General features: G+C 38.2%; 1 protein-coding gene across 1 annotated transcript in view; it reads right to left on the bottom strand.

The window, feature by feature from the left end:
• ADGRD1 (adhesion G protein-coupled receptor D1) overlaps nucleotides 1-23,598 on the bottom strand; it is a 156,600-nt gene that overhangs the window by 72,034 nt on the left and 60,968 nt on the right. Inside the window, exon 14 of the mRNA XM_074844445.1 lies at nucleotides 694-767. Coding sequence (XP_074700546.1) covers nucleotides 694-767 — 74 coding nt within the window. The remainder of the gene's footprint in view (nucleotides 1-693; nucleotides 768-23,598) is intronic.

Genomic DNA, 23,598 nt, shown 5'->3' with positions numbered 1-23,598 from the left:
GGGATCACAGCATTGCAGGCCATTGCTACATCAATTAGGCTTATACCGTTACGGCTCAAAAACTGTTAATCCCCATGAAATTCAAAATTCAGTATTTGTATTCTTTCTTAATTAATTCAGTAAGAGCAGCATGTTTGGAAACCAAAACCAGATTAAATACATTCAGAGCTAAAAAGAAATAGCTACTGTTTTTCCATAATTCCTATTTTCTGAGTGAAATTTAAGGTGATATTTATTTCCCTTTTATTCCAATTTGCATTCAGGGGCATAATATTTCTCCGTTCCATGCATTGGCCAAAATTCACAGCTCTGAAATACTGATCTCACATGATGTTGTGACACAGGCACAGATCCAGTGAAAACAATGGCTCTGCTGGAGGTTTGCCATTTTAAAACATCCAAGCATCTGCCCAAGTGGACATACTCATAAACCAAGATAAGCACGATTTGTATCAGTCTGCAGTTTTGATTCCAAAATTTTTCAGTCTCTCAGTTACCTACCTAACAGAGGGTCTGTGAATAACAAGTCTCCTATTTCTGGTAAGAAGCCACTATCAGATTGTGGTTTTTGCAAGCCAGTGGCTCCATTTCTTTAACTATTTCCAGATATAGTTAGAATATAGGTAATATATAGCATCAAAAGCTAAGGGTAATTTAATTAAACGTTAAAGAATTTGAAATTATGTAACCTACCTGTAGTCCAGAAATGCACAGTAAAGATGAACTCTGTTACTCTTGTTTAGTGCTTGGCTGTATTGTCTGGGAGTCTGCAAGAAAGAAAATATGAACCCTGAAGGAATGTTTAAAAAGGACTCAATTCCACTATTCAACTACTTTAAATTGTCATTGCTATAATAACTTCAATAGACTTATTCTAGATTAACACACCATAACTGAAAGCAAATTTTGTCAGTCTTTGTAGCTTTAACACAAACTCCAAACGCAAAGGCTGGCATTCAGTCTTAATTTTATGCACTGGGATTAAAGTCATGTCCCTTCAAGTGAGAAATCTGTGTCCAATTTAAGTAAATAGCAAACCAGAATTATATAAACACAAATATATGTGTTAATTTTTGCAGGATTGGGGCGTTATTCTTCAGCATATATTTGCTTTTGCTGGGTTTTGTTCTCATTGCATAATAAAAATCTCACATTTTAGGATTAATAATATTGAAATATGTGCATTACAATGACCAACTCACAGACATTTTCTTTCCACAATAGTGGTTATTTTAAAACATACAATCAAACTGAAAGAGCAATGCCATAATTCAAGATTTTATTTTAACACACCTTAGCATTATAGTGACACAATTTCCATCTTCCATAAACAGACTTAGCCACTAACTCAATCTCCTCCATTCAGGAAACTTTGAGACCCCATCCTCCACTCTGTTACACCAGTTTCATGACAAAATTACTCAAAGCATATTGGAGAGAAGTAATAGTTTGTTATAGACAAAATATGCAAACTAGAGGATTTCCAGGATCTGTTCAACCCTTTCTAATACATAAATCTCCAAAGTCCACATTGTGTTAGATCTTACTTTAAAGCAATTTTTTAATTATGAGAGTCTTCAACATAAACAAATCACTAGTGAATTAACAGCTCTCAGATTATTGGAACACAATTCTGCTGCCAAGCCGAAAGATAACCAAGTATTGCTTTCCTTGTTTTAGAGAAAAAAGGAAAAAAACCCACTGCCTCATCATGCTGAAACTCAACCAAGTACAAGTCGTCCCTGATGCAATTTTTCTTCTCCTCTCCCACAAACCCAGCAATGAGTGTCAGGCACAAGGTAGCACAGTTCCCTCCTTACCAGCGATAATAAAGAATTTCTGTCTAACCCAGGACATTCACACATTCATACTGGATTTCCACACATTTCAAGTAGCTATGCTGTAGATAAGACCATTTACTTCATCTTAACTCACATCTCCGGATAACATAGATGGAATTCTTATCTGCTTGAGCAACATTCCCACACAAAATTTCTAGTTCCTTGACTCACCCTGTTTTCCCTAAGCCTTCATCGTAGAAACAGCTGAGATTGCAAATCAGGTACTCACAGAAGCAGAGCTCTGTGAAGAGGAAAGACTGACACTTATCTGCCGAGGGTCTCTATCTTCCCCTTTGACTCTGGTGACATCCTGTAGCCTTCTTCCATGAGGGGAGCAAAGCAAATGATAAAACCTCACGCTCTCACAAGTGTGCCACACTAGGAAGTGATAATGGGACCAGATTCACATCCCTCATCACCAGGAAATATCTCACTGATATAACCCACAATCTGCTCATGCCACTTTCTTTCCAGCTGTGGTGAGACAGATGTAGTAAAACCAAGTATATGACAGTAATTAATACAGAGGAGCCCTTCCTCATCTGTGAAAGCCCTTCCCCATCACAGGCTGCCCTGTGAAGGCCCCATGCAAGGCTTCAGGATCAAAGTGGTATGTTCCCTGCTAGATCCATCAATTGTGAACTTCGCTTTCCTTTCAGAAAGTGCCCCATCATGAGCCTCACCTTTGAAAACAGCAGGGGACCCACACACCTTCCAAATCACAAGCCACCTATGAAATATGGAATGTCTTTCAGAAACTGCTTCCTTCCCTTAATCCCACTTATTGCTGCACAGAGTATTCTTGAAGAGCTCTAGTTCAGAAACTGCAGAAGACTAATAACCCGCGGCTGGAAAACTGCCTTCTGCAACTTCAGCTAATTTAGAGTTTTGTTGGTAGAGCTCATTCTGTTTTACCAGCAGCAAGGGCATGTAGCATAATGTTTGCCCATTACACGGTATAATGTTATGTCCATCATGTCTATAGCTTTCCTGAAGTAAGCAATTGAAAGAATCTATAGTCAGTTTGTATTACAAATTACTTCACTTCTATGACAGACAAACTGGCTAAAAAAGAGAGAGAGAGAGAGAGAGAGAGATCTGCTGTAATAACAGCTAAAATCGTACAACTGTCATTTCTGATTTGTGAGATATCTCTAGATAAATCTTGATTCTTAATACACTAAATGGAAAGGGCACCACAAGGTCATATTGGAAGAAGACATACTACTTCAGTTGTGTATCTTTTTACACAAATAAATCCCATATGTATGTTTTACCCTCAATTAAGTACCTCTGGCAAGGGATGAGTTATTGTTTTTCTCCATCTTTAACTCTAAACACAGATGTCACTCATTAGACAAAGAACTACACCAAGTGAGGCTATACAGTCTCTGAGCTGTCCAGAATGGTGTTCATACCCACATGGAAAAAGAAAAGATAAATAGTGCATATACAAGAAGGGTCCATACCAATTTGCCTATTTACTTCTCTTAAAGAATATGTCCTATGTTTTAACACACATAACATAGGCCTCACAAGGTTTTTCAGCACCATTTATAATAACTGCATAAAATACTTATCTTCTCAGACTTTGCTGAACTTCTGCAACAAAACCATCATTAGAATAGAAAGCCCCCCAACAGAAACTGGCTGCAGTGAGGAATAAACCCTCTTTGATCTTCAACAGCTCTACTTCAAAGTACTCTCTAATCTATGAAAAATGAACTGACTGTACCTCAATACTGCATTTTTTAAGTTAAACTGCTTGTGACAGCTTATATGTGACTTGGATCCTGTAGCACTGAGGATATTGATTTAATGACATTGATAGCAGAAAGCTTAATATACAAGTAGGCTTTTACACTAAAAGATTAAGTCACTTGAGTGTTTATAAAAGCCTGTAAAAGGACAGTTTATGCAGCTTTCAGTAGTGTGGAAAGGAAAAGCATGCTAAATAATCCAGGATCTGTGCATCAGTTCTCCCTAATCTAGGTTTTTTTATATCAGTCCTTCTGCATGGAATGGGGTCCACGCAGCTTCTTCAAAAAAGATTTACATTAAGAGAGGAAAGCAACCTCTTGTCACTGTGAAACAGTGCAAACTCTATGTCTGCTTGAGGGGGCAGGTGGTATCTTGAGGAAGGACTGTCTCTGTTTATATTATGGCTGTTCATCATCCCTTACACTAACCACTGACTCGGTAAATTAGTCACACTTACAAGTAAACCAGAGAAACTCATTGTATGTGTTGAGAGCATACAGAGGATGTGCACGGATGTGTGATGGGGATATGGTACTTACACTGCTGGGAACTAGGCACAAAGCCACGGTTAGTGGGTGAAGAGGCCAAAAAAGGGGGGTGAGGGACTGAAAGGACTGCTGGAAACCTTCAGGAAAACCTAGTTGCAGGAAATGTCATGAACACAATTGCAGAAGAAAAACAGTCAGCCAGCTGCTGCTGGGAAGGCTTGCCAAGGAAGAGAAGCCAAGCAGAGGGTGGGGTGAACCTTTATGAGATTAGCTTGTTTCTCCTCTCCTCCTCTGAATTTAAAAAGCAAATATTTAGCTACATAGTGGTGGCCACCAAGGAGGAGGGTGTGTACCTTCTAATTCAACATATATTTTTCTCCAATATGAAGAAGGACAAATGTGTGGGTCAGATCTGCCATTGATCTAAACTCCAAGGCCAAGGTGTTGGACTTCCTCTCATCCAAAGCAGCTAATTTACCCTGTTAAATTCAATTCGGAGTTCACTTGTCTCTACAAAATATAGCGTTTTGTCTAATTCAGAGATTCTGAAGCCTTGTCTTCTCAACCTCCAAGAATACCATGGATTATTCTGAAGATGGTGAGAAAAGGCACTAAGACAAGCCTCTTCTCAGTATGCTTGTGTCTTTTGTGCAGTTCACAGCCCCACCAAAATATTCTTACAGGTGTAGGAATCAAAAGCAGTTTTTATTCTGGTTTATAGATTAGAGACTAAAATGATGCCTCTAATTTAAGGATTTCTTGTCCTCACAGTGACACCCCGATTATTAGCGTGACCTATCCAGGGCCGCATGGTTTCTTTTCCATCTTATAGGATCTACTTCTCCTAATTACCTAGAAAATTAAAACTTTAAGGTACATTAATCTACTCAGTTCCCTGGAAAGACAGACAGAAAGAAAGAGAAAGAAAGAATAATCACCTATTTCTATAGTGGTTATCTTGGCTGTTTTCTTCCAAGCTGTGACAAAACTGCATTGCAACAGACCTTGGACTTAGATCACCCAACTATTTTAATTTAGAGTCTGTTTGGTTGATTCACCCTAAGGTGTAACTAGCATATGTAATTAAAAAAACCGTTACAAATTGTACAAAAATGAATTTAGCTTAAGTGTTATGCATAAAAGCCAGACCTTTAGTTGTTCCATTGTTGTCAACAGAGCTATGTCAATACACACTTACTGAAGCAACAAACAAAACACTGTAGGCTCCCAGGGTCAACATGAAAGCTTGCTGAATGCATTTCTTAATGGTACAATCTTATAGGAAAAAAAAAAAATCCCATATCACAAATGGTGGAACATTGTGACAGACAACAATATAAAAGAAAAAAAAAACCAGTGAAATATCAGAAGCAATAAAGGCATCAGAAATTAGAAAAGGTTGCTATATGTAATTGAATATGGATTGGGTTTGATCCTTCCTTGGCCTGAGGTTAAAAATAGTTGACGTATAAATTTCCTGCAAAAATATTGTTAATCAAATGCTACACCGATAGCCTTCCCCAGTTCTCAGAGTTCTCCATTTAGCAGCTGCTGTATTGGGCACGCAGTGTGAGAACAAAACAAGTAATGAAAAAACCCATGAGCAACAGACTGAAAAATATCTTGGCTGCTCTACCAAATAGCATTTTTATAAAGAGAGAAAGAAAAGGAGGAGGGAATGGATGAGGAAATTGTCCTGGTGCTTTTTTTTTTTTTTTTAATTATTGTGCATAGCAAAAAAATTTGATTGCTTCTGAATGTGTACAGCATCACAAGATTTTTCTATTTTTCTTAGACTAGCGAGTCCACATCCTTTTAAATAAAAATGCCATCCTCTTAACAGGATCCCATCCATCTTAAAGCACTGAACAAGGAGCTTCACCCAACATCTTCCAAGACAACATCTGACCACTTGCAGATCTCAGTGTGGGCTGTCAGGCACTGTGCATCTGTAAAACAGTTGCTTATGGTCTACAAAAACTGAAACTACTACTTGCGCTCATCTTTTTTCAGCTTGTCTCTTTGATCCACTTCAAGCTACCTGCTTATAGCATGGATAGGCTTCACGGCACCTACAAAAGCTGGGGGAGCGATTGCTGAATGTACTCCGGGTGCAATGTCATAACAGTGTTAAGAGAGTAACAGTTCTTCTCTTTGGTTTTGGGTGCTAAATAGTATAAAAGTCAGGTTTTTCCAAACTGCTCAAGGAAAGCTGAAATTTTGGCAACGGAAACTGACTACAACTTTTGAATTAAAATTATAATCTCCCAAAACACAAATGCACAACTCCCAAATGGCTTTTCTTTCATTTTACAGCTAAAAAATTCCCACCCTAACAGAAGTTACATTCATGTCAATTCCTCAGGCAGTTAGCACAGCATCGGTGGGTCAAGTGCGGAGGCTTGGACTCAGGAATTTCTGAGTACAAAGTACCTTGCTCAGCCCCACTAAGCCTCATATCCTCTATGGGCTATGCTTTCATACAATCCTCAATTTCAAAGATCTCAAATATGTAACAATATATTTCTTCCCTTTTGCTTTCTCTTTGGCCTGGGTGCATGTGGGCATGATGAGTGTTTTGTGTGTATTTGTAAACACTGGGCAGTGACAAGTAGTTGCATGCCAAATTCTTTCAGCTTGGAAGCCAAAACTATTTAAGATGCAGCGTAAAACCATGCCAAACTCCCATTGACTGCAATTTGGATTAATAATACTCACAATATTGTTGTAAATCATGGTAATAAATGGAAAGCACAGAAAGGTTGAAAAATAGCCACAGAAAGAAGAAAGTTCATTTTCATTAGAGATGCATGGAGCTGACTTCAACGGAAGGCATGCACAAATAGAAACTGCAGGATAAGGACCTTTGAAATTCAATTTGGGCAGCAACCAAGTTACATCAGTAAATATTTGATGTTTAAAAATTCTAAATGCCAGTCAGTGAGAAATGGGGCTCAGCATGGCAGCCTTTCCTTATGTGAACACCAAAAAACACAGGATTGGACTCATGATCTGTATGAAAATCTGCCTTAATGCTTAACTGAAAAAATGATTTCTCGTGCTTCTCAAAGGACAGTTCTGTTCCAAAGAATAATAAAGTGAAAATATTAATATTCTCTCCCTTAAAATAGTCTCGTTTAAGTAATTAGCAATATAGCAGTCAGATGGTTTTCATATGTTAAATAGTTATAGCCATATGTAAGAAAAAAATGTATATGTACACAGTCCTCTAAACCTGCATGTGATTTAGACACCTAAGGATGGACTGAGGGGTGCAAAGTTAAGTCTCTGATACTGAAATACCTGGGACATGTTTTTGCACCTCTTTGAGTTTTAGCAAGTCAATTCAAATGAGAGAGCAAGCAAGAGCTAGTTTCTTTCCTGCGTGTTATTGATAGAATTGTTTACGCAGAGCCAGGGTCATCAAACTTATTGGGACACTCCACATTGCCTCCAGCTGACTCAGGGCATAACCTCCAACTAGATATTACCTCTCCAAAATTAATGAATGCAGTCTGGCTCCAAAGAGGTCTAATTCAAATCAGGTAATTTAAAATGCAAGTTATTTCACTCAAGGTGCCCGTGTTGAAGCAGTTACTCATTGCTTATTTTGTTTTAATGTAATGCAAGCCCTGCAGAACAGCTTTTCTGCTCTTGCCATCTCCCCTCCCATCCAGCACACACTCAGAGCTACCAGAACTTCACACCTGACAGAAGAAGAAACCCAGTTTGATTGTCAGGCCTCAGGAAGAGTTTTTCAGACTGGCAAATAAATAATAAAAGGAAATCTATCATTGTTTTCATTGGTAGACCTACTTGAAGTGGAGATTGCTGAGAGGCTGTGAACACCAAATCCCATGGAGCCATTCTCCCCTAACCAAGATCTCATTTATGTCTTTTATGCTCTGATCTGTTTTAACACATCTGAGTTAGACAGGCCAGGCTGAAAGTAATCTTTGAGCATGGATGATGCAAAGCTACAACTACAAAACTACCCCAAACCTGGGCATTTGGCCTGGTTCTTCCAGGAAGTAATTTTGTGAGATACTACTTGCCAAGGCTGGCTATTCATGTAACTGGTTGTCATGTTCATTCCTCTGGTCCAAGACTGTGTTGCTTTATGCTGCTTCTGCACTCCTAGGCTCTTTGAAAACACTATTTTTTTTTAATGCAAATCATGTCAAATACTATAAAGTTGTGCAAACCATCCACTAGCGTTGCAAAATTCTATTCACATTTGCTGCTAGAAGCCTACAGGCTTTTTTGGATAGATGAATGAAATGTTTCAGCTTTTCCCCACCCTCCTTACAATCAGCATAATAAAGTAGATTTTATGGTCATGCTGATACAAGTTCATGATAACTTTCCAAAACTGCTTAATGAAATAGATGATGCTGTCTTTTGTTAAGGTTTTCTGTTTCCTTTTTCTGTGCCTTTTTCTGCTACTCTGCATTATTATATTAAAAATGTATTGCTTTTCTAAAACAAGAAGCAGATGTTCCTTCTATACACCCTTTCTTAAGCTCCTCTATTTTTCTTAAGTCATGTGAAAGTTACTACTAAAGGAAAACAACTAGTCTAATTGCTATTGAAAAGACTATTTAAACAGGTTTGCTAATCCAAATGAGCCATAATGAAAGAGGCAAACAAATCTTTCCCCTCCCCCCCACTCACCTGTGGTATTTTGACAGAGGCAGAAATATTTCCCTTTGCCATACAACTATCCAGGCCAAATACAGAGCTCTGTAACAGGAAACATCTAGGTAATGACAAGAGTGGTGACAGGGACCAGAAGGCAGACATAAAGCATAATCCCTAAAGAGATACACAGAGTAGAATCAGTTTTAAGGATACTCTTCCTATTAGGTAATATTTCCACAATTCTTGGTTTCCAAAACAGTGCTTGGACTTTTCCTCCTGATGGCTTTTTTTAAAGAAGAGAAGAAACATTTGCGTCCGATGAGAACCATTCAAGACACTCAGATTTAGCATTTAAAGTGCAGTTGTGATTTGCAATCCTCATGTTACTTGGGCAGAGAGAATTTAAATCAGAAACAAGAAATTGGGACAACTCAGCACTAGCTGGATAGGAGTTAGGCACTTTGCCTGTTGTGCCGCACTGCCCATGGAGGCAGTCAGTGCCTGAGAGCATTTGCTCTGATTTCCACTGTACAGTCACCCATATTCCAAACAAGATACGCCTGGGTTTTGATAACAAGCACCAGCAAGAAGTTGCACCTAATTCAAAAACAGCACAAAGCTACAAAACCCAACAGCAATGCCAAGTCTCACTAGCACTTTTTGGTTTCAATTTTACATTCTTCTTTGCCAAAACCCAAATGAAGTCTGAATTAGCAAACATCTGTTTCCTACAAGACTGAAAGTTGTAATTAGAAGAGGAATCGATGAATATTCACTCATATTATTATGGAAGAGGCTTTAGATTTAGGCCATTTTTCACACAAGGAGCACATAGTAGTTAGCCCAAGATAGGTTTCCAAGTGAAGAATCAATATGTATTACCTTTTCTACGTAGACAAAAAGAAAAAGCACAAAGATGTCCTAATTTCCCTGCACAAAGACCAAACAAAGTCTACGCCCTTATTTTTGAAAAGCACAAGGACTTTAACAGCCTGGAGGAGTGAAACATTAAAATTTCATGTACTCTACATGATAATAACAGGAATAATGGACTGTTTATGGAATAATTGGAAAGAATGCATTTATCTTCTTTACAAAGACACCAGTGCCCTGCACTTCACCTCCAAGGAAAAAAATAGCTTCTGGAAATGGGTAACTTTGGGAGTCTGGGAATGCAAGAGGTCTGATATGGCCAAAAATCACCCATGAAGCAGGATAAAGACAGAAGGCACCATGGAAATAGGAATATGGCAAAGGGGCAGGGCTGCTGCTCCTGGGGAAAGTTCCCTGAGCCTCCTTTGGGAGCCCAGTTAAGCCAGCAAGGCTTTACCCAGGGCTCCAGCTGAAGCACAGTCCTGTCTCCCATGTACACACCTGCATAAGCAAGGGCTTTAGCAACCCTTGGTGAGGAGGAATAGAGGGGACAGCAAAGCAGCAAGACCTAAGTAAGCACCCAAGGAGCAAGGTCTTCAAGGCACAGGCACAAAAATCCTTTTGCTTTGTCTATGCACAGCAGGTAAATTAATGGAGCTCTGGTTTATGACATAGATGTGCTAATATGAATAAAACTGTACTCCTGAAGGAAAATACCAGCTTCTTCAGATGTCAGAAGCCCCTTCATCAGCTTTACTAAGAGTTTGATCAGCTCTGCGTTGCACACTTCAAAAAAACCCAAAATTTTGTAAAATATTCAGCTGATTTGCCATCATACATTTGTAGAGTCATCTTTGCTAACGTTTCTTTCCAAACAAAGGACCATGTTTTAAAGGGTGTTCTGAAGATGTGATTTAATGAAAGCTTTAGGAGTATTTTAATAGTTCACGCCAGAAACAGAGTACCAGGCTTAATGATAAAAATATTTACCACTCAGTACATTTGTTGCTGATATTTTTTTCTAGGACTGGATTTATATGTTAGCATTTTCCATTCTCATTAAAATCCTGGCTATGTGAATATTGCCTCTGAAAAGCAATGCCTCACATTCTTTGTCAATTATATGTGGCAGCCTTTGTTTTATATTGACCCTTTCAGCTCTTACATCCCTTGACTAGCTGCTAATCATCATTTATCCTTTCCCTGACTCTGCTAATCTCCGGGGAGCGGGTGGGACAGGCAGTCAATGGAAGCAATGGAGTATAAATAATGACAGAGTACAATAAACATTCCAGTTGCAATGCCGTATCTCATGACAAAGACTTGCAGAAAGATACAGTGCACAGTCCTATGATAAAGACTGTTGTAACCAGACTGGAAAATATTACAAAAAAATTACACTTGCTTAGGGCCAAGATATTCAGGCCCGCTAGGTGAGATAAGGGAACGTTTATTCTGTATAATCAAATAATCACTTGGATTCAGGACACTTGGTTTTATTCCCAAATTCACTTTTGCCATGTGACTTCTAGCAGGTTCTTTCTTGTCTCTCTGTGTTTTGTTTCTCATTCCTTATCCTACCTATTTAGTCTGTAATGTCTCAGACTAAAATATGACTCCTGCAACTTGTTATGCTCTGCAAGGTAGGAATCCAGGTAAAGTCTGCAGAGACCAGTGTAGAAGCCTGTGTTCACACACAGCCTCATACTGCGGCATTTTCTGATAACAGCCGTGGATCATCTGAATACCTTAAGTAGCTGGTGAACCCAGGGGCTTTCTTCCCCTGACTTCTGTCTCCCCAAACTCCAGATGGGGATATACATGCCCGCTGCTTCACTTGTTCCAATTCTAACAAACATACAGCCACGGAGTGAAAATTATCTGAAAACAAACAAAAATTAACCCCAACAAAAAAATGCAGGTTTTCTATCACATTAATAAGCTACAGCTGCTCTCTTAATCAGTACAATCAATAAATGAGACAAGGAACCCATGGCAAGGGAGACAAGGACAGGAGCAGGACTGCTCTGTTCACATACGACCCAGATCTGCACCTAATTGTGTCTAAAGTTAATCCTGATCTTGAGACAAAAATACTCTTCCTTAATGCTTCTGGAGCAGCAGAGAGATGTAACACTCCCTCATGCAAGACTCTGTTTCTTAGACCTTAACATACCATTAAGATATTATATTCTCCTGACTAGATCTTTCTAGGATTAAGCTCATGGGTTTCCATTGCCTTTTTTTTTTCTTTTCCTTTTCTTTTCATTGTGGAAAAAAACCTCTCTCGAGAACATTTACATTTTTCTTCTTCTGATTTGAATCTTTTCTGCACATTTGCCAAATATGAGTTGTCTTTTAGTCTGTTGCATGAATGGGGATGAAATTCACACAACTATTTAGTTTAGTGTCATTTTTCATTCACAGGAAGTGTCAGGGTGCCAGAACTATTTGATTTGTGCATCAGCCACATCCAACGAATTGAGAACCAGTCTGGAATTAGGCCTGGTCCATTAACTCCAGCTACAAAGTTGAGTAATATGAGACTAAGCCATTGAGTTCGTTTTTCAGATGAGAAAATGGAAGTTAGTGGAATTTTGTGTATGTCTCTAGACATAACGCAGATAGAGATATTGTTGCTGATACAGCAGTGACAGAAAAATAGCCAACTGTAATTTAAGCCAGGGCCCCCGGCTCTGCTATGACTGAGGTGCTGCACAAGGACAGTGTCAAGAGGCTGCAGTGCTGGCTCAGCCAGCCACCCTCCTCCCGCACCCTGTGGGGAGCCTGGGCTGGTAGAGGGGCCGGGGCGCCCTTGGGGCTGCAGAAATAATGCAAAGACAACCTCAAGGCTGTGTTTTCAGAAGCACGATAAATGCAGCACTCCTGAGAAGATGAAGCTCTGAGTTTTCACTATATGGTTTTGGGTTTGGTTTTTTTTTTTTTTTCAGGATAACCAGGATGAACGTTTTAAAGTAGGGGTACATTCAACCTTCCAGTCTTTCACCACTTTGCAAATAACACCAGCTTTTCCCCTTTTTCCTCAGCTAAAGTTTACATGAATGTTTGACCAAAAGAGTTGTGTGCAGCTGTACAGAAGCGGGGGCAAAGCAAACCCAAAGCACACTGCAGCAAACTCAAGAAGAGGAACAAGCAGCCCCATAAGGTATTGCTGCCTGGCGGCTGATTAATCTGGGCATATCATAAAGTGCCACATAAAGGCATCTTCTGCCATAAATTTGAATACCTCCATAATTACTCAGTTCCTAATTTGTCCTGTTTGTCTGCAGCTCAGTTTTAACATGTGATTCCTGAATCAGCAATGGGTCCCTCTGGAAACTGAGCTAATGGTTTGAGGAATGCAGCTATGGTCATTAGAGCTTTGCAACATCTCCAAACTCGCTTGTCAATTACTTAGTACAGCAATTTAAAATGGGCAAAGAATGAGAAATCTTACGTTCTCCCTTCAATGGAAATGCTGCTACACCCCTTTCCTTTCTCTTTCTTGCACTTCAGTGAAATGTCACTGTGTGGTAACCCGGATTTTTAAGCATCCTGACAAGATGCAGTGACCAGTAGTTAAGTAACATACCAGAGTGCCACATTCCAGTAAGCTCCTGTGACAGAGGCACCCTGTAAATCACTCGGCATCTTTTCTTATTTTTTCTTCAAGTAAAATATATTACATAAATAGGGGAAATGCTTTTAGATCTAATAAAGCTATAGTCATACATAAACAGAAATGGCTGACTGCACAATTTAATTTACTAGGATAATTTTCTAGAACTTCCGGAAATTTACAAACCAAAAATCAAAAGCCTTTAGCAAACTGCTGCATGACTGTAGTTTTATAGGGCTCAGAGGCACCCGTTCTGTTCCCACTGAATGTAGTAGGGAAACTCCCAGTGACTTTAGTAGGTGCAAGGCACAATATTCCTGTTCCACGGTGATTAAGAGTTATTAAAAAGAAAGACAGTCCAGTTTTAGGAACACAGTGTCTCAGAACATTACAGCAACTATTTCAGTGTCATCTGAGTGCTAGTTCGGGATGCTTTATGCCATGGAGCCTGGAGGTTTCTTTCTTTTGCTAAACACATTATTTTTGGAAACATTCTTGCTAGCGTTCATGGGAATATTTCCAATGGGGCAACACTTCCAATTAAGACCTCCTTTTCATAGTTTATAAATACTTTAATAAGTGGCTGACAGCCTTAAAAATAAATATATTTTTTAATAAACTGATGATGGTTTAACCTGTCACAGAGTGATACACAGTCCAAATAAGTCAAGAGATTCCTTCCAACCATTACTTAGAACTTAAGAACTTTCAGTATGCTCATAACCAAAATTGACATGTGCTATGCGTATCTATCCCATGTTCATATCATCTACTACTTATTTAGGAATACTTAAAAAGTGGTTCATTAAAAAAAATGCAGTTACTTCTTACAAAGAAAGAGAGGCTCTTTCACAAACTCTTGTGGTAAGTAATTCAAAATTAAGTATTTCTAAAAATGGAGAATAGGAGAAAGAGGAAAAACAACCTTTCCTGGAGATGTATTTAGATCCTATTCAGCACAGTAAGTTATTGGGGTATCAATGCTGTCACTGGAATTCTTGGACTGCCCTGCACACAAAAGGCTTTGCTGCAGTTAACGGAACATCACACAAGCACTCTCATAAAACTGCACCATAAAGCTGCAGTTTACCTAGTGGGGACCATGATCACTGTAGGGAATAGCCCAGGTTGTGCCCGCTAATAAATCAGAAGTTTAAAGCACCAGAGTGAAACTGCCTTGGGTCTCAATACAAAGAGAAGGAATATAATTTAAATGCAATCTTCCAGGTTTTGGCCAGCTTTTCATTATGGTCTTGTGCTACACAGAATCAAAAAGCAGAAGAGCCTTGGGAAGAGGACGGAAAGACAGGAAGAGGGAAGGAAAACCACACCCCTTTCTTCCTCTTGGATTCAGCCATGTGTACGAGTTTGTAATCTGTCTCAGAGTACTTCACATGAAAGGAATGAAAGAAAATACAACTTTCAAAATTATGTTTCGACCATCTTCACCGAGCTTAGGTGTTGCACATCACAGAACAGAAATCTAGGGACCGATCCTACATCACAAAGATATGAGTATCATTCCCCCTGGAGTATCCCAAAGAAAGGAAGGGGCTACTCAGGCATCAAAATTATGCATGTCCTTGGGTCTGCACCACTAAGGATCTTCTTGTTTGCTGTTAGTAAGGGTATTTAAAGGATCCAACATAACAATCACAAGAACCTGCATGAGAAGACAAAAAGATAAAATACATGCAAAGACATCTGAAGGCAAAATGTAAACATTCAGGTGTACTGAGTAGCTATTTGATGCACTATTGAGGATTATTAGATATAATCTGTATTGCAGACACGTGTCTTACGCTTGAAGAATCAAGGTTATTAAAATACTATTTCTCCCTAAATCCACATGCCACTTGTAGTGGTTTTAGCTCCTCTTTCTTCCCTGCCCTCAAGGACTGAAATTATAACAACAATCACATTATTTTTTAATTTAATAGAAGGAACAATGAAACTAATTCCAGCCTTGGGCTGTCCAGACAGCAGTAATTTACTCTCATCCTTGACGTATTGTATATAAATCAGATTGCGGCTAGATTGCATCTTTTTATCAACCACACACTGAAGAACTGGAACATGGAGCTTCTCTCTGTTCTTTTCACTGGGTGCCTAGCATTCCCTCTGCCTCAGTGGGAGCATGGTAAAACACTGAAAAATCTAAAGATAAATTAAAGCATACATAGCAACATAGCCCATGTAATAAAATTACTGTAGATGGCTATATACGTTGTGCAAATTACAGCATACAACTATGTGGTACATGGATATTATAGGTTACAGCACTCACTAGGCTTGGATTCGTCAACTTCAGCTGACAAAAAATGACATCCCAAATACCGACTTTTGCCTACTTCTTCCTAGTAATTAACACAAGCAGCCTTTAATGCACGCTACACCAGGGGACTGCTATCCAACCGTTAATAATGCACACAGGCCAACAAACGTAGCAATCATGAGACTCTGATATGGCAGTCTCCAGTTCCCCAGCATCAATTACTAACACAGCTCCTCTGACACAAGCTATATAAAGCAGTTTGCTGGCATGCTGAGGGCTGAGGCAAAGTTTAAAATATCCTCAGAAAACTAATGTACGCAGATTCCCCACAATTAAAAGCAGTGGGGTTTTTTTCTATTAATTTTGATTGTAACATTTACAATTTTCTTTCCTTTAAAAAAAAAAAAAAAAAACCCTTATTTTATCTTGTTGGTTGGTTGTGGATTTTAAACATACTTTTCTTAGAGGGCCATTTCATGAAAACAAAAGAAAAAAAGAAAAATATTGTTTCCCCATACTCCTCAAGGTCACAAAAATTTCTTTGAGAGAATACTTCCATGTTAGGCTGAAACAGGGTGGATATTATTCAAACAGAACTATTGGAACCTAATTTCATATATCTATAGTGCTTCTTTTTACTCTGTTCTCAGGCTGAAACACATAATGTGTCTGGGCACAGCGCACAACTGCAACTAAAATACATCCTCTGGACCATGCCAGGAGTATTTTGACTGTGGTTGGAAATTACGCAAACACATGGATGAACACAGGAAAGAGAGAGTCTCAGAAAATACATTCTGTTCACAGAACAAACACTCTCCGATTAGATTAAATTAGACTCCAGTTTATCTGATAGTAAAAAGGATCACATCCAAAAAAGAGCCATAGCTACAAATGTTCAGTGCACAAACAGTGCTCAGCATAGTCAGAAGCCTGATGAAATATAAAATTATCTATTGGCAAGATTTGGACAGCTTTCTCATACACATACAGCAAAGTAAATGAAAGTTATATGTATGCCTGTCCATTAAACTCTTTTGTGGTATGAAATTACCCATTTCCGAGTTGATCCATTGGACAGAAAACTCACCAAGATTCATGAAGGATTGTTTCTTACTTTTCCTGAAATTTTACATGAAACAAATATTCCTCTCTACATTTCGTTTGGATGTGGGGGGGTGTTTTAATTTTGCTTGGCTTTTCCATTTTTGGTGCAATGTGTGATTGGAAAAATAAAAATATTATGAAATTCTAAAAATTAAAATACTGAAAAGTCCTAATTTTCTATACCATTTCCACCAAGAAATCACTCACTAATAAAAAAATTGTCCCCTAATTTTGAGTAAAAATACTATGACATTTTCAAAAAATTTTGATATTTCTCTTCTGGGGCATATTCTTTTGTTTTTCAGCCTATATATAACGCAGCAAATTATTAAATTCAATTATACTAAATCTTTCCTCAGAGCACGTATCTTGGTATTTCAGAGGTATACATTGTCACAGTCCAAAGTTGACAACATAACTGCTCAACGTGGTTCCCCATAGCATATAAATGAAACAGCCTGCAGGCATTTTTATCACATACATTTCTAAGGACATATGTGTCATTTTTCTTTTTGCACATTTCCCCTAACTGTTACCCTACTGCTTTACCCAAGCTTTTTTTCTTTTCCAGTATAGGGAGTTCAGTCACTGGTTTTGGTGGCAAGAGAATCAGACCCACCAAATTCATGTAAACTACAAGATCAGTCCCACTGGGGTGATGATGTCCAGAGATTTTCATTAAAATAAAAGAGAAACAATGCTTTTAGGTCTTGTTGGTTGTGGGTGGGGTTTTTTTGTGGTCAGGTTTTCCTTTTAGAGCATGACAAAGCCTGAAGCCAACAGTGTCATTTATTTATCTGAATCTTTGTGATGTAAAGGTTACTAAAGAGCTGTTTTCATTTTATGAGAGAGGGAGAGAAGGGGAACAACTTTGCTTCGAGCTTGTTTCTAGTATTTCAACTTTTAACTCTGAGGACAACTTCAAGGCCAAACTGTAGACGCCTAAAATACAGGCTTTCTAAAGAAAATGCTGACAGCCTATGAACTATAAAAGTTATGGAGAACCCTGTAATAGTAATAATAATATCTTTCATCTATATATAGTGCTTTTTCTCTGAAAACATTTCTTAAAATATAAGTCAAACAATCTCATCTGTGGCAGTAAAAAGGACTAAAATAACAATTGTTGTAAACTTCTGGATTGGAGAAAGGTTCCACCCCTGGTTCAGTTGCTGGCTGGGACTTTATTTCCAGCCAAATTGAGTTAAACTAAACAAATTATTTAGGGCAGCTCACCTGGTCACTAATGCCTTCCCTGTGAACTGCTCTGAGTGTCAAGAATGAGAGCGGGCACGCAGTAAGATCAGATGTCCAGAGATTCGCATGGTGAAGAAAAAAGATTTCCCGTAGGGCTTCGAGATCCGAGCAGCCTGAGAGTCACAGACCACAGCATACGGCTGATAACTCTGAAACTCCAGCGCTTGAGATTTCCCTCCAGAGAGCTCAGGAAGGAACAAGTCACCACTATGAAAATATACAGGCTCTTTATCTGGGTAAATAATAGTAGGGAAAGGGAAAGAGAAAAAAGAAGATAAATTTTTCCAGCAGAAACGAGTAGGACTGCAATGGCTTTTCCAGTTTCAGTTAAATCTTTCTGTTGAGATGGTGACTTCAACAGAGAATAAATTTTCTCCTGAAGTTTCTCCAAGAGATCGAAGTTACAATAAATAATAATAATAAAGTAAAACATATGTGAATCCTATATGAATCACAGAAACTAAGCACATAATCACTTGAGGAAAATTGAGGCTGCTTCTTTGATGTATGCTATTTCCTATTACATGACACAGTATACAAGAAGTCTAGCTGAAAACATGAAATCATTAAGAAAATAGTTTTAGACAGAACTTAGTGATTTATTTTGCATAATAGCTTCTTTTCCAAAGATCCTACTAGCAAGCTGAATAATAAATGTCTGATTCAAATTTATGATGAGAAATGGACACAAACCAAATAGTAAAATATTTGTGGCATATGGGAACCAGCAACTGTGTGAGCTGCCCAAGTTTTTTTCAGTTAGCTTCACCTGCTTTTATTGAAAAAATAATATCTATACATAAACAACCAGCTCCTGGTCTCTTTGAAGTCAGTGGGAATTCCTGCCATTGACTTCAGCGGGACCAGAATGTGGCTTACTTGGATCTTATTTGGAAGGTGGGGGTGGGAAGTTGTTTTTTGTTAAATATATATATTGGAACAGAAAGACTTGTCAAAAAACAAAATCATAAAATATCTGCCAATTAATTTCAACCAGTAATGTAGCAGCAATATATCCTAAAATCTCTGTTTCGAGTCTTTATTTGTGTTAAGTGCCAATATGCCAAGCACTGAGCGCACACACAGTTTCTGGTCAGAAGAGCCAAATATCTAAATAGAAAAGAATGGTTAAGAACAAAGTAAGTTGAACGATCGTTGTGTCCATTTCACACATGGGAAAACCGAGGTACTGAATTATCATGGAATATTTCCCTTCTTGAGATAATTCATCATACTTCCTCTTATTTCATCTAATTGAACCAACTACATTTAAATAGTTTGTTCAAAGTTACAGAAGCAGATTATACCAGATCCAGAAACTAATTTTACATATCAAATGCTTGGTCAGTGTAAAACTACCTTTTCACTCTCCTTTTGTAATTACAATCATTCACTCTATACAACTGCAGTTCACTAGCGTAATGATCAAGTGTATCATAGCAGCTCTAATCGAGAGACCATATATAAGGATTTTAAAGGCAGTAAAAGAGTAAATATATGAAAAAAAATTCTTGCGCAAATAGGTTCCTCTTGATATTTATCCTTACAGAAAGCAGATTTAAATATTCAGGACTGTAATTATGAATGAAAGCAATTTATACATTGATTCAGCAGCACTCTAGAAAACTGAGGGTAACGTGACTATTGTGAGCATTCACATTACAAGTGAGTACTGAATAAGCTTGACAGAACATCATCCATGCTTTTGTTTCCAAGAATTAGAACAAACCAAAGAGACTCTGAGAAGTTATATGTTTAGTTGGAAAGATATGAAGTATCTGAATTTCCCCCACAGAACCAGAAGTTCCAGGTGTCAGGTTTTGTATCAGAGGCAGGCTCCTAATGGCTGTTTAGGATAAGGACAGATTTTCTGATGGCTCAGCTTGATCCAACTATATCACAAGGCCTATTTAAAATTGAAGTGGGCATATCATAGAAAAGGGAAAATAACGAACAACGGTGCATTGGCAGAAAGATGAACTCTACAAAAACCGGATCATTTCCAGTCTTTTTTCTTATTTTATCTTTAGAAAGCTCAGAAATCTGGGACACTGCTCAAAAACTGCGTGGTTTACTTATAGCATATCTGAAACTTGGCCCACAAACTGCATCTTTTTCAATTTCATGGGAATGACAGTTGCATGAGATTCGCCGTAGTGCCTGGTTAGCCACAAACCAAAAATGCCACATGAAAAGCTATTTTCATAGCATTTATGTCCAGTTCAAACACAAATCAAGAAGTGCATAGTCTTACACTGTATTTTTAAGCTAACAATATCTTTTTGGATCTCGTTAAAACTTAGGTACTGTTTGGCTCAGAGTTTGAGCAAAGGTTTACATAGTTTTTATTTTCATTAATTTTATTTAAATTTCTTATGCTCCTACAGTCAGTCCTTAAGGACTGAAGAAGTTGCCTCATTCCACAAAACCTTCAAGGTTTTCTAGAACAGCTGGGTTTAAACTTTACCCTTATAATTTAACTTGCTGGCCAAATCTTTTGTTTGCTTTAGGTTTTTCTCTACATATCTTTTTTGGAACCTTTCCTAGCTTTTTATAAGACAGCCATTTGCATGTCAGCTTTTTTCCTGCTCTCAATGCTCTGGATCACTACAATATGATGATTTTCTCAAATTAAATACTTTGATTTGAACAGATATCTATCAAAGAGAGATATTGTATAGCATTAAGATTTAATAAAAATCAGGACTAAACAGAAATTTAAAAGGCAGATTAAAAGAAAATTAGGATATTTACAGGACTAAGAATGAACCAAATCTTGCAAAGGCACAAGTACCCAGAGCCTTGTCTAGTCATTTTTATATATGCAAGGCCAGCCTCAAATGCGACTGAACAGGAATAGAATTGCATCAGTGTCCACAGTACATAGCTACACAATGGAAAATAAGGTCCATGTTCTCAACTCAGTGTAAGAAAGCCAAGTTCTGAATTCAGCAGTTTACACTCACTGAGAACCTTGACCCCCAGGGCAATTCATCTTGTGAAATAGTGCAGACCCTTCTTGCTTGGGGATTTTCTCCCGATGCTTCTATCAATTACGAGTCATCAGAGGATGAATAAGTGGATTTGGATAAGGGAATTTATCGCTACCAGAAAATGAAGAAGGCAGTCCGATGTGGACACTTCGAGCAATTCACCTTGTGGCTAGGTTTCTGGATACAATAATTCAATATAGTTTGAAATATTCAAAGACAAGACAAATCTCATTGTAAATAAGGCCACAGAGATTATGATTAATTTTCACATATGCACTTCTAACACTCACTAGTATAAGCTTAAATCCATGTGCCAAATCCTTTTATTTTTGTCAGAAGCTATTTCAGATTAGCTGAATGACATTTAGTGATTAATTATTTTTTAAAATGTGGAATGTGAAATGAACATCTATTATTTTCTAAACTAAAAGGAGTACCATTTCTTAAATCAATCCAGATCATTCAATCTACTTGAAAGGACAAATTACAGCTTGATTGTAGGGCAATTATTCTGGCGGGTATCACTTGAATGACTATAAATGTAGTCTTTCACAGGCAGTATTTGTTATTTGAACACTAATGTTATTTAATTACAGGATGAAAAATATCTAAGGTACTTCAGGTCAAAAACTCATTGAATTGACTGTTCTACACATATGCTGTTGTACTTTTCTGGAATGGGTCTTTCAGCCTTTGAGGTCTGAATCCCAGGGCTCAAAAATAGTTCTGCAGATGCCCATGGAGCTACACACAAGAGAAAAAAGCACAGAGCCAAGCCCATGGATGATTTGCTTTCACTGATATCTGGATGACAGTGCAGGAGCTTGTAACAGCAAGCCCACAGCCACACAGAAGGTGATATCCTTTGGAAAGATCAACCACAGGGTCTGCAGGTTGAAGCAATTCATTAGAGCACAAGTATCCACTCATACTTGTAGAGCTCAATGCACTCATCTGCGTGGGTTGTATTTCGCTCATACCAAATGGCTCTCAGAAAAGACTTGGTCACAAACTTTCTGAGTTGGCCCCCACTGCTTGGCGCATCAATCACTCCCTTATTATAGCCTAGATTGCAATAAAAAAAAATACGAGTGTATAGTTTATATTCTGAACAATAAATTGTCTCTCCAGAAATGTTGTATCTAAGGAACAGTAATGCAGAATTTATTACCAAGAGCTGATTATGAAGACTGTGAACCAGGCTCTGGGTTATTATAATCTGATTAGTATAATAATCTATTTTATCCCTCTCCATGACAGTTCAGTGCAGATTATCTTGAATACTTCAGCTGGTTGTGCTAACCCACTGAGAAGTTCTTCCAATTGCACTGGCTAACATTAACTCACAACGAAAATGTTTACTGTGTTAAAAATAACCCTTTCAGCATTTAGGGGGAAAAAAAAATCCCTTTATTTGTATTTATCTTCTCATTCTTCACATTTTAAGTCATGTCTCAAGATCAACTAAAGAAGGCCTTATTGTGGTTCCAATGCCAATACTTTTATTTCTCATATTCATTGGAACTGACATTTTTCTGGACTCCGTTCACACTATGACTTATGAGCTTAATTGGGTTTCATTTGTTTTGCTGTTTAAAATAAATTAAGACCAGGGTGGGGGGATTTATTCTACTTCATGATCTTTATTTTCTAATATTGTGCAATGTGAATTCAGCATTCTAGTTGCTATTGAATTATGCCATCTATTATGCCACTCTGCCAAGGAAAGACCTTACCTAGCTCCTCTTCATTTCAGAACTACTATTTCATTTAATCCCTGTAACATAAACCAGAGATCTCATCTAGTTATACTCATGCTAGGGATGAGGAGCTGAAGCAGGAAGACTAAAACAAAATTAGCAGCTGTGCCTGAGATGAGATGGTTGTGCAAGGGACTGAAGTTCAATCTCCCAAATGCAGTCTTAGGATGGGTCATACATGTTCTTAAAATAATCAGCAACAGCAGAACAACTGGGCAAGCTCAGGCTCAGAGGATCTTGGAAGGTCTTAAAGAAAAACCAGAGTAACAATACATGATAAATTATGCACTCAAGCAGATTTAAATCACAAAATACCACAATTCAGGAAAAGTTATTCTCCTCTGATACTGCTGATGTCGGAAATAGCTGCCACATGTCTAGACAGCAGAATTCCCTCCCCTTCCTGATGGTCCTCTGCAGGCACGAGCTGCCCCATAGAGGCCATGGGAAGAAGGCGGCTATAGAGATGGATACTGCATCTGCCCTCCAAAGCCCAGGTACTGAGAGGCTGTACACTAATCAGGATCCCCCTACCTGAGTATAATCCACTCCATTTCTTCTTTGGAATCAAGATTCATCTGTCTCTGCTGCAGTCCAAACACCTCTGAAGCCAAATCCAGTCTACATCATAAGGTATTATTAATATAATAAGAAGAGAACAAGGTGATACAAAAATCTTTATGCTGTTACAGTTAATTCCTGCACTACTTCCTCATATTAATAAATTGCATAGTTTTGCCTGACTGAAGCCCAGAAGATTTGTCCTACATAAGGTTTTATGCAAAACTCACTGATGTCCAATTAAGTTCTTGCATCAGGGAAAATACTGTCTCCAAGGAGCGAGCCACTGCACCAGAAATGAAGGCACACTTAAAGCATGTATACTTGAGATGGAGAGAAAAGAAAGACTTGCCTAATCTGAAACGATGAGAGCAGAAAAGCCTTTTATTCTTGATTCCCAAGGCTCTTCACTGATTCTTGGA

The sequence above is a fragment of the Strix aluco genome, chromosome 18, assembly GCF_031877795.1.
Source record: "Strix aluco isolate bStrAlu1 chromosome 18, bStrAlu1.hap1, whole genome shotgun sequence".
In the NCBI taxonomy this organism is placed as follows: domain Eukaryota; kingdom Metazoa; phylum Chordata; class Aves; order Strigiformes; family Strigidae; genus Strix; species Strix aluco.
This window is presented reverse-complemented; position numbering and strand designations above follow the sequence as displayed.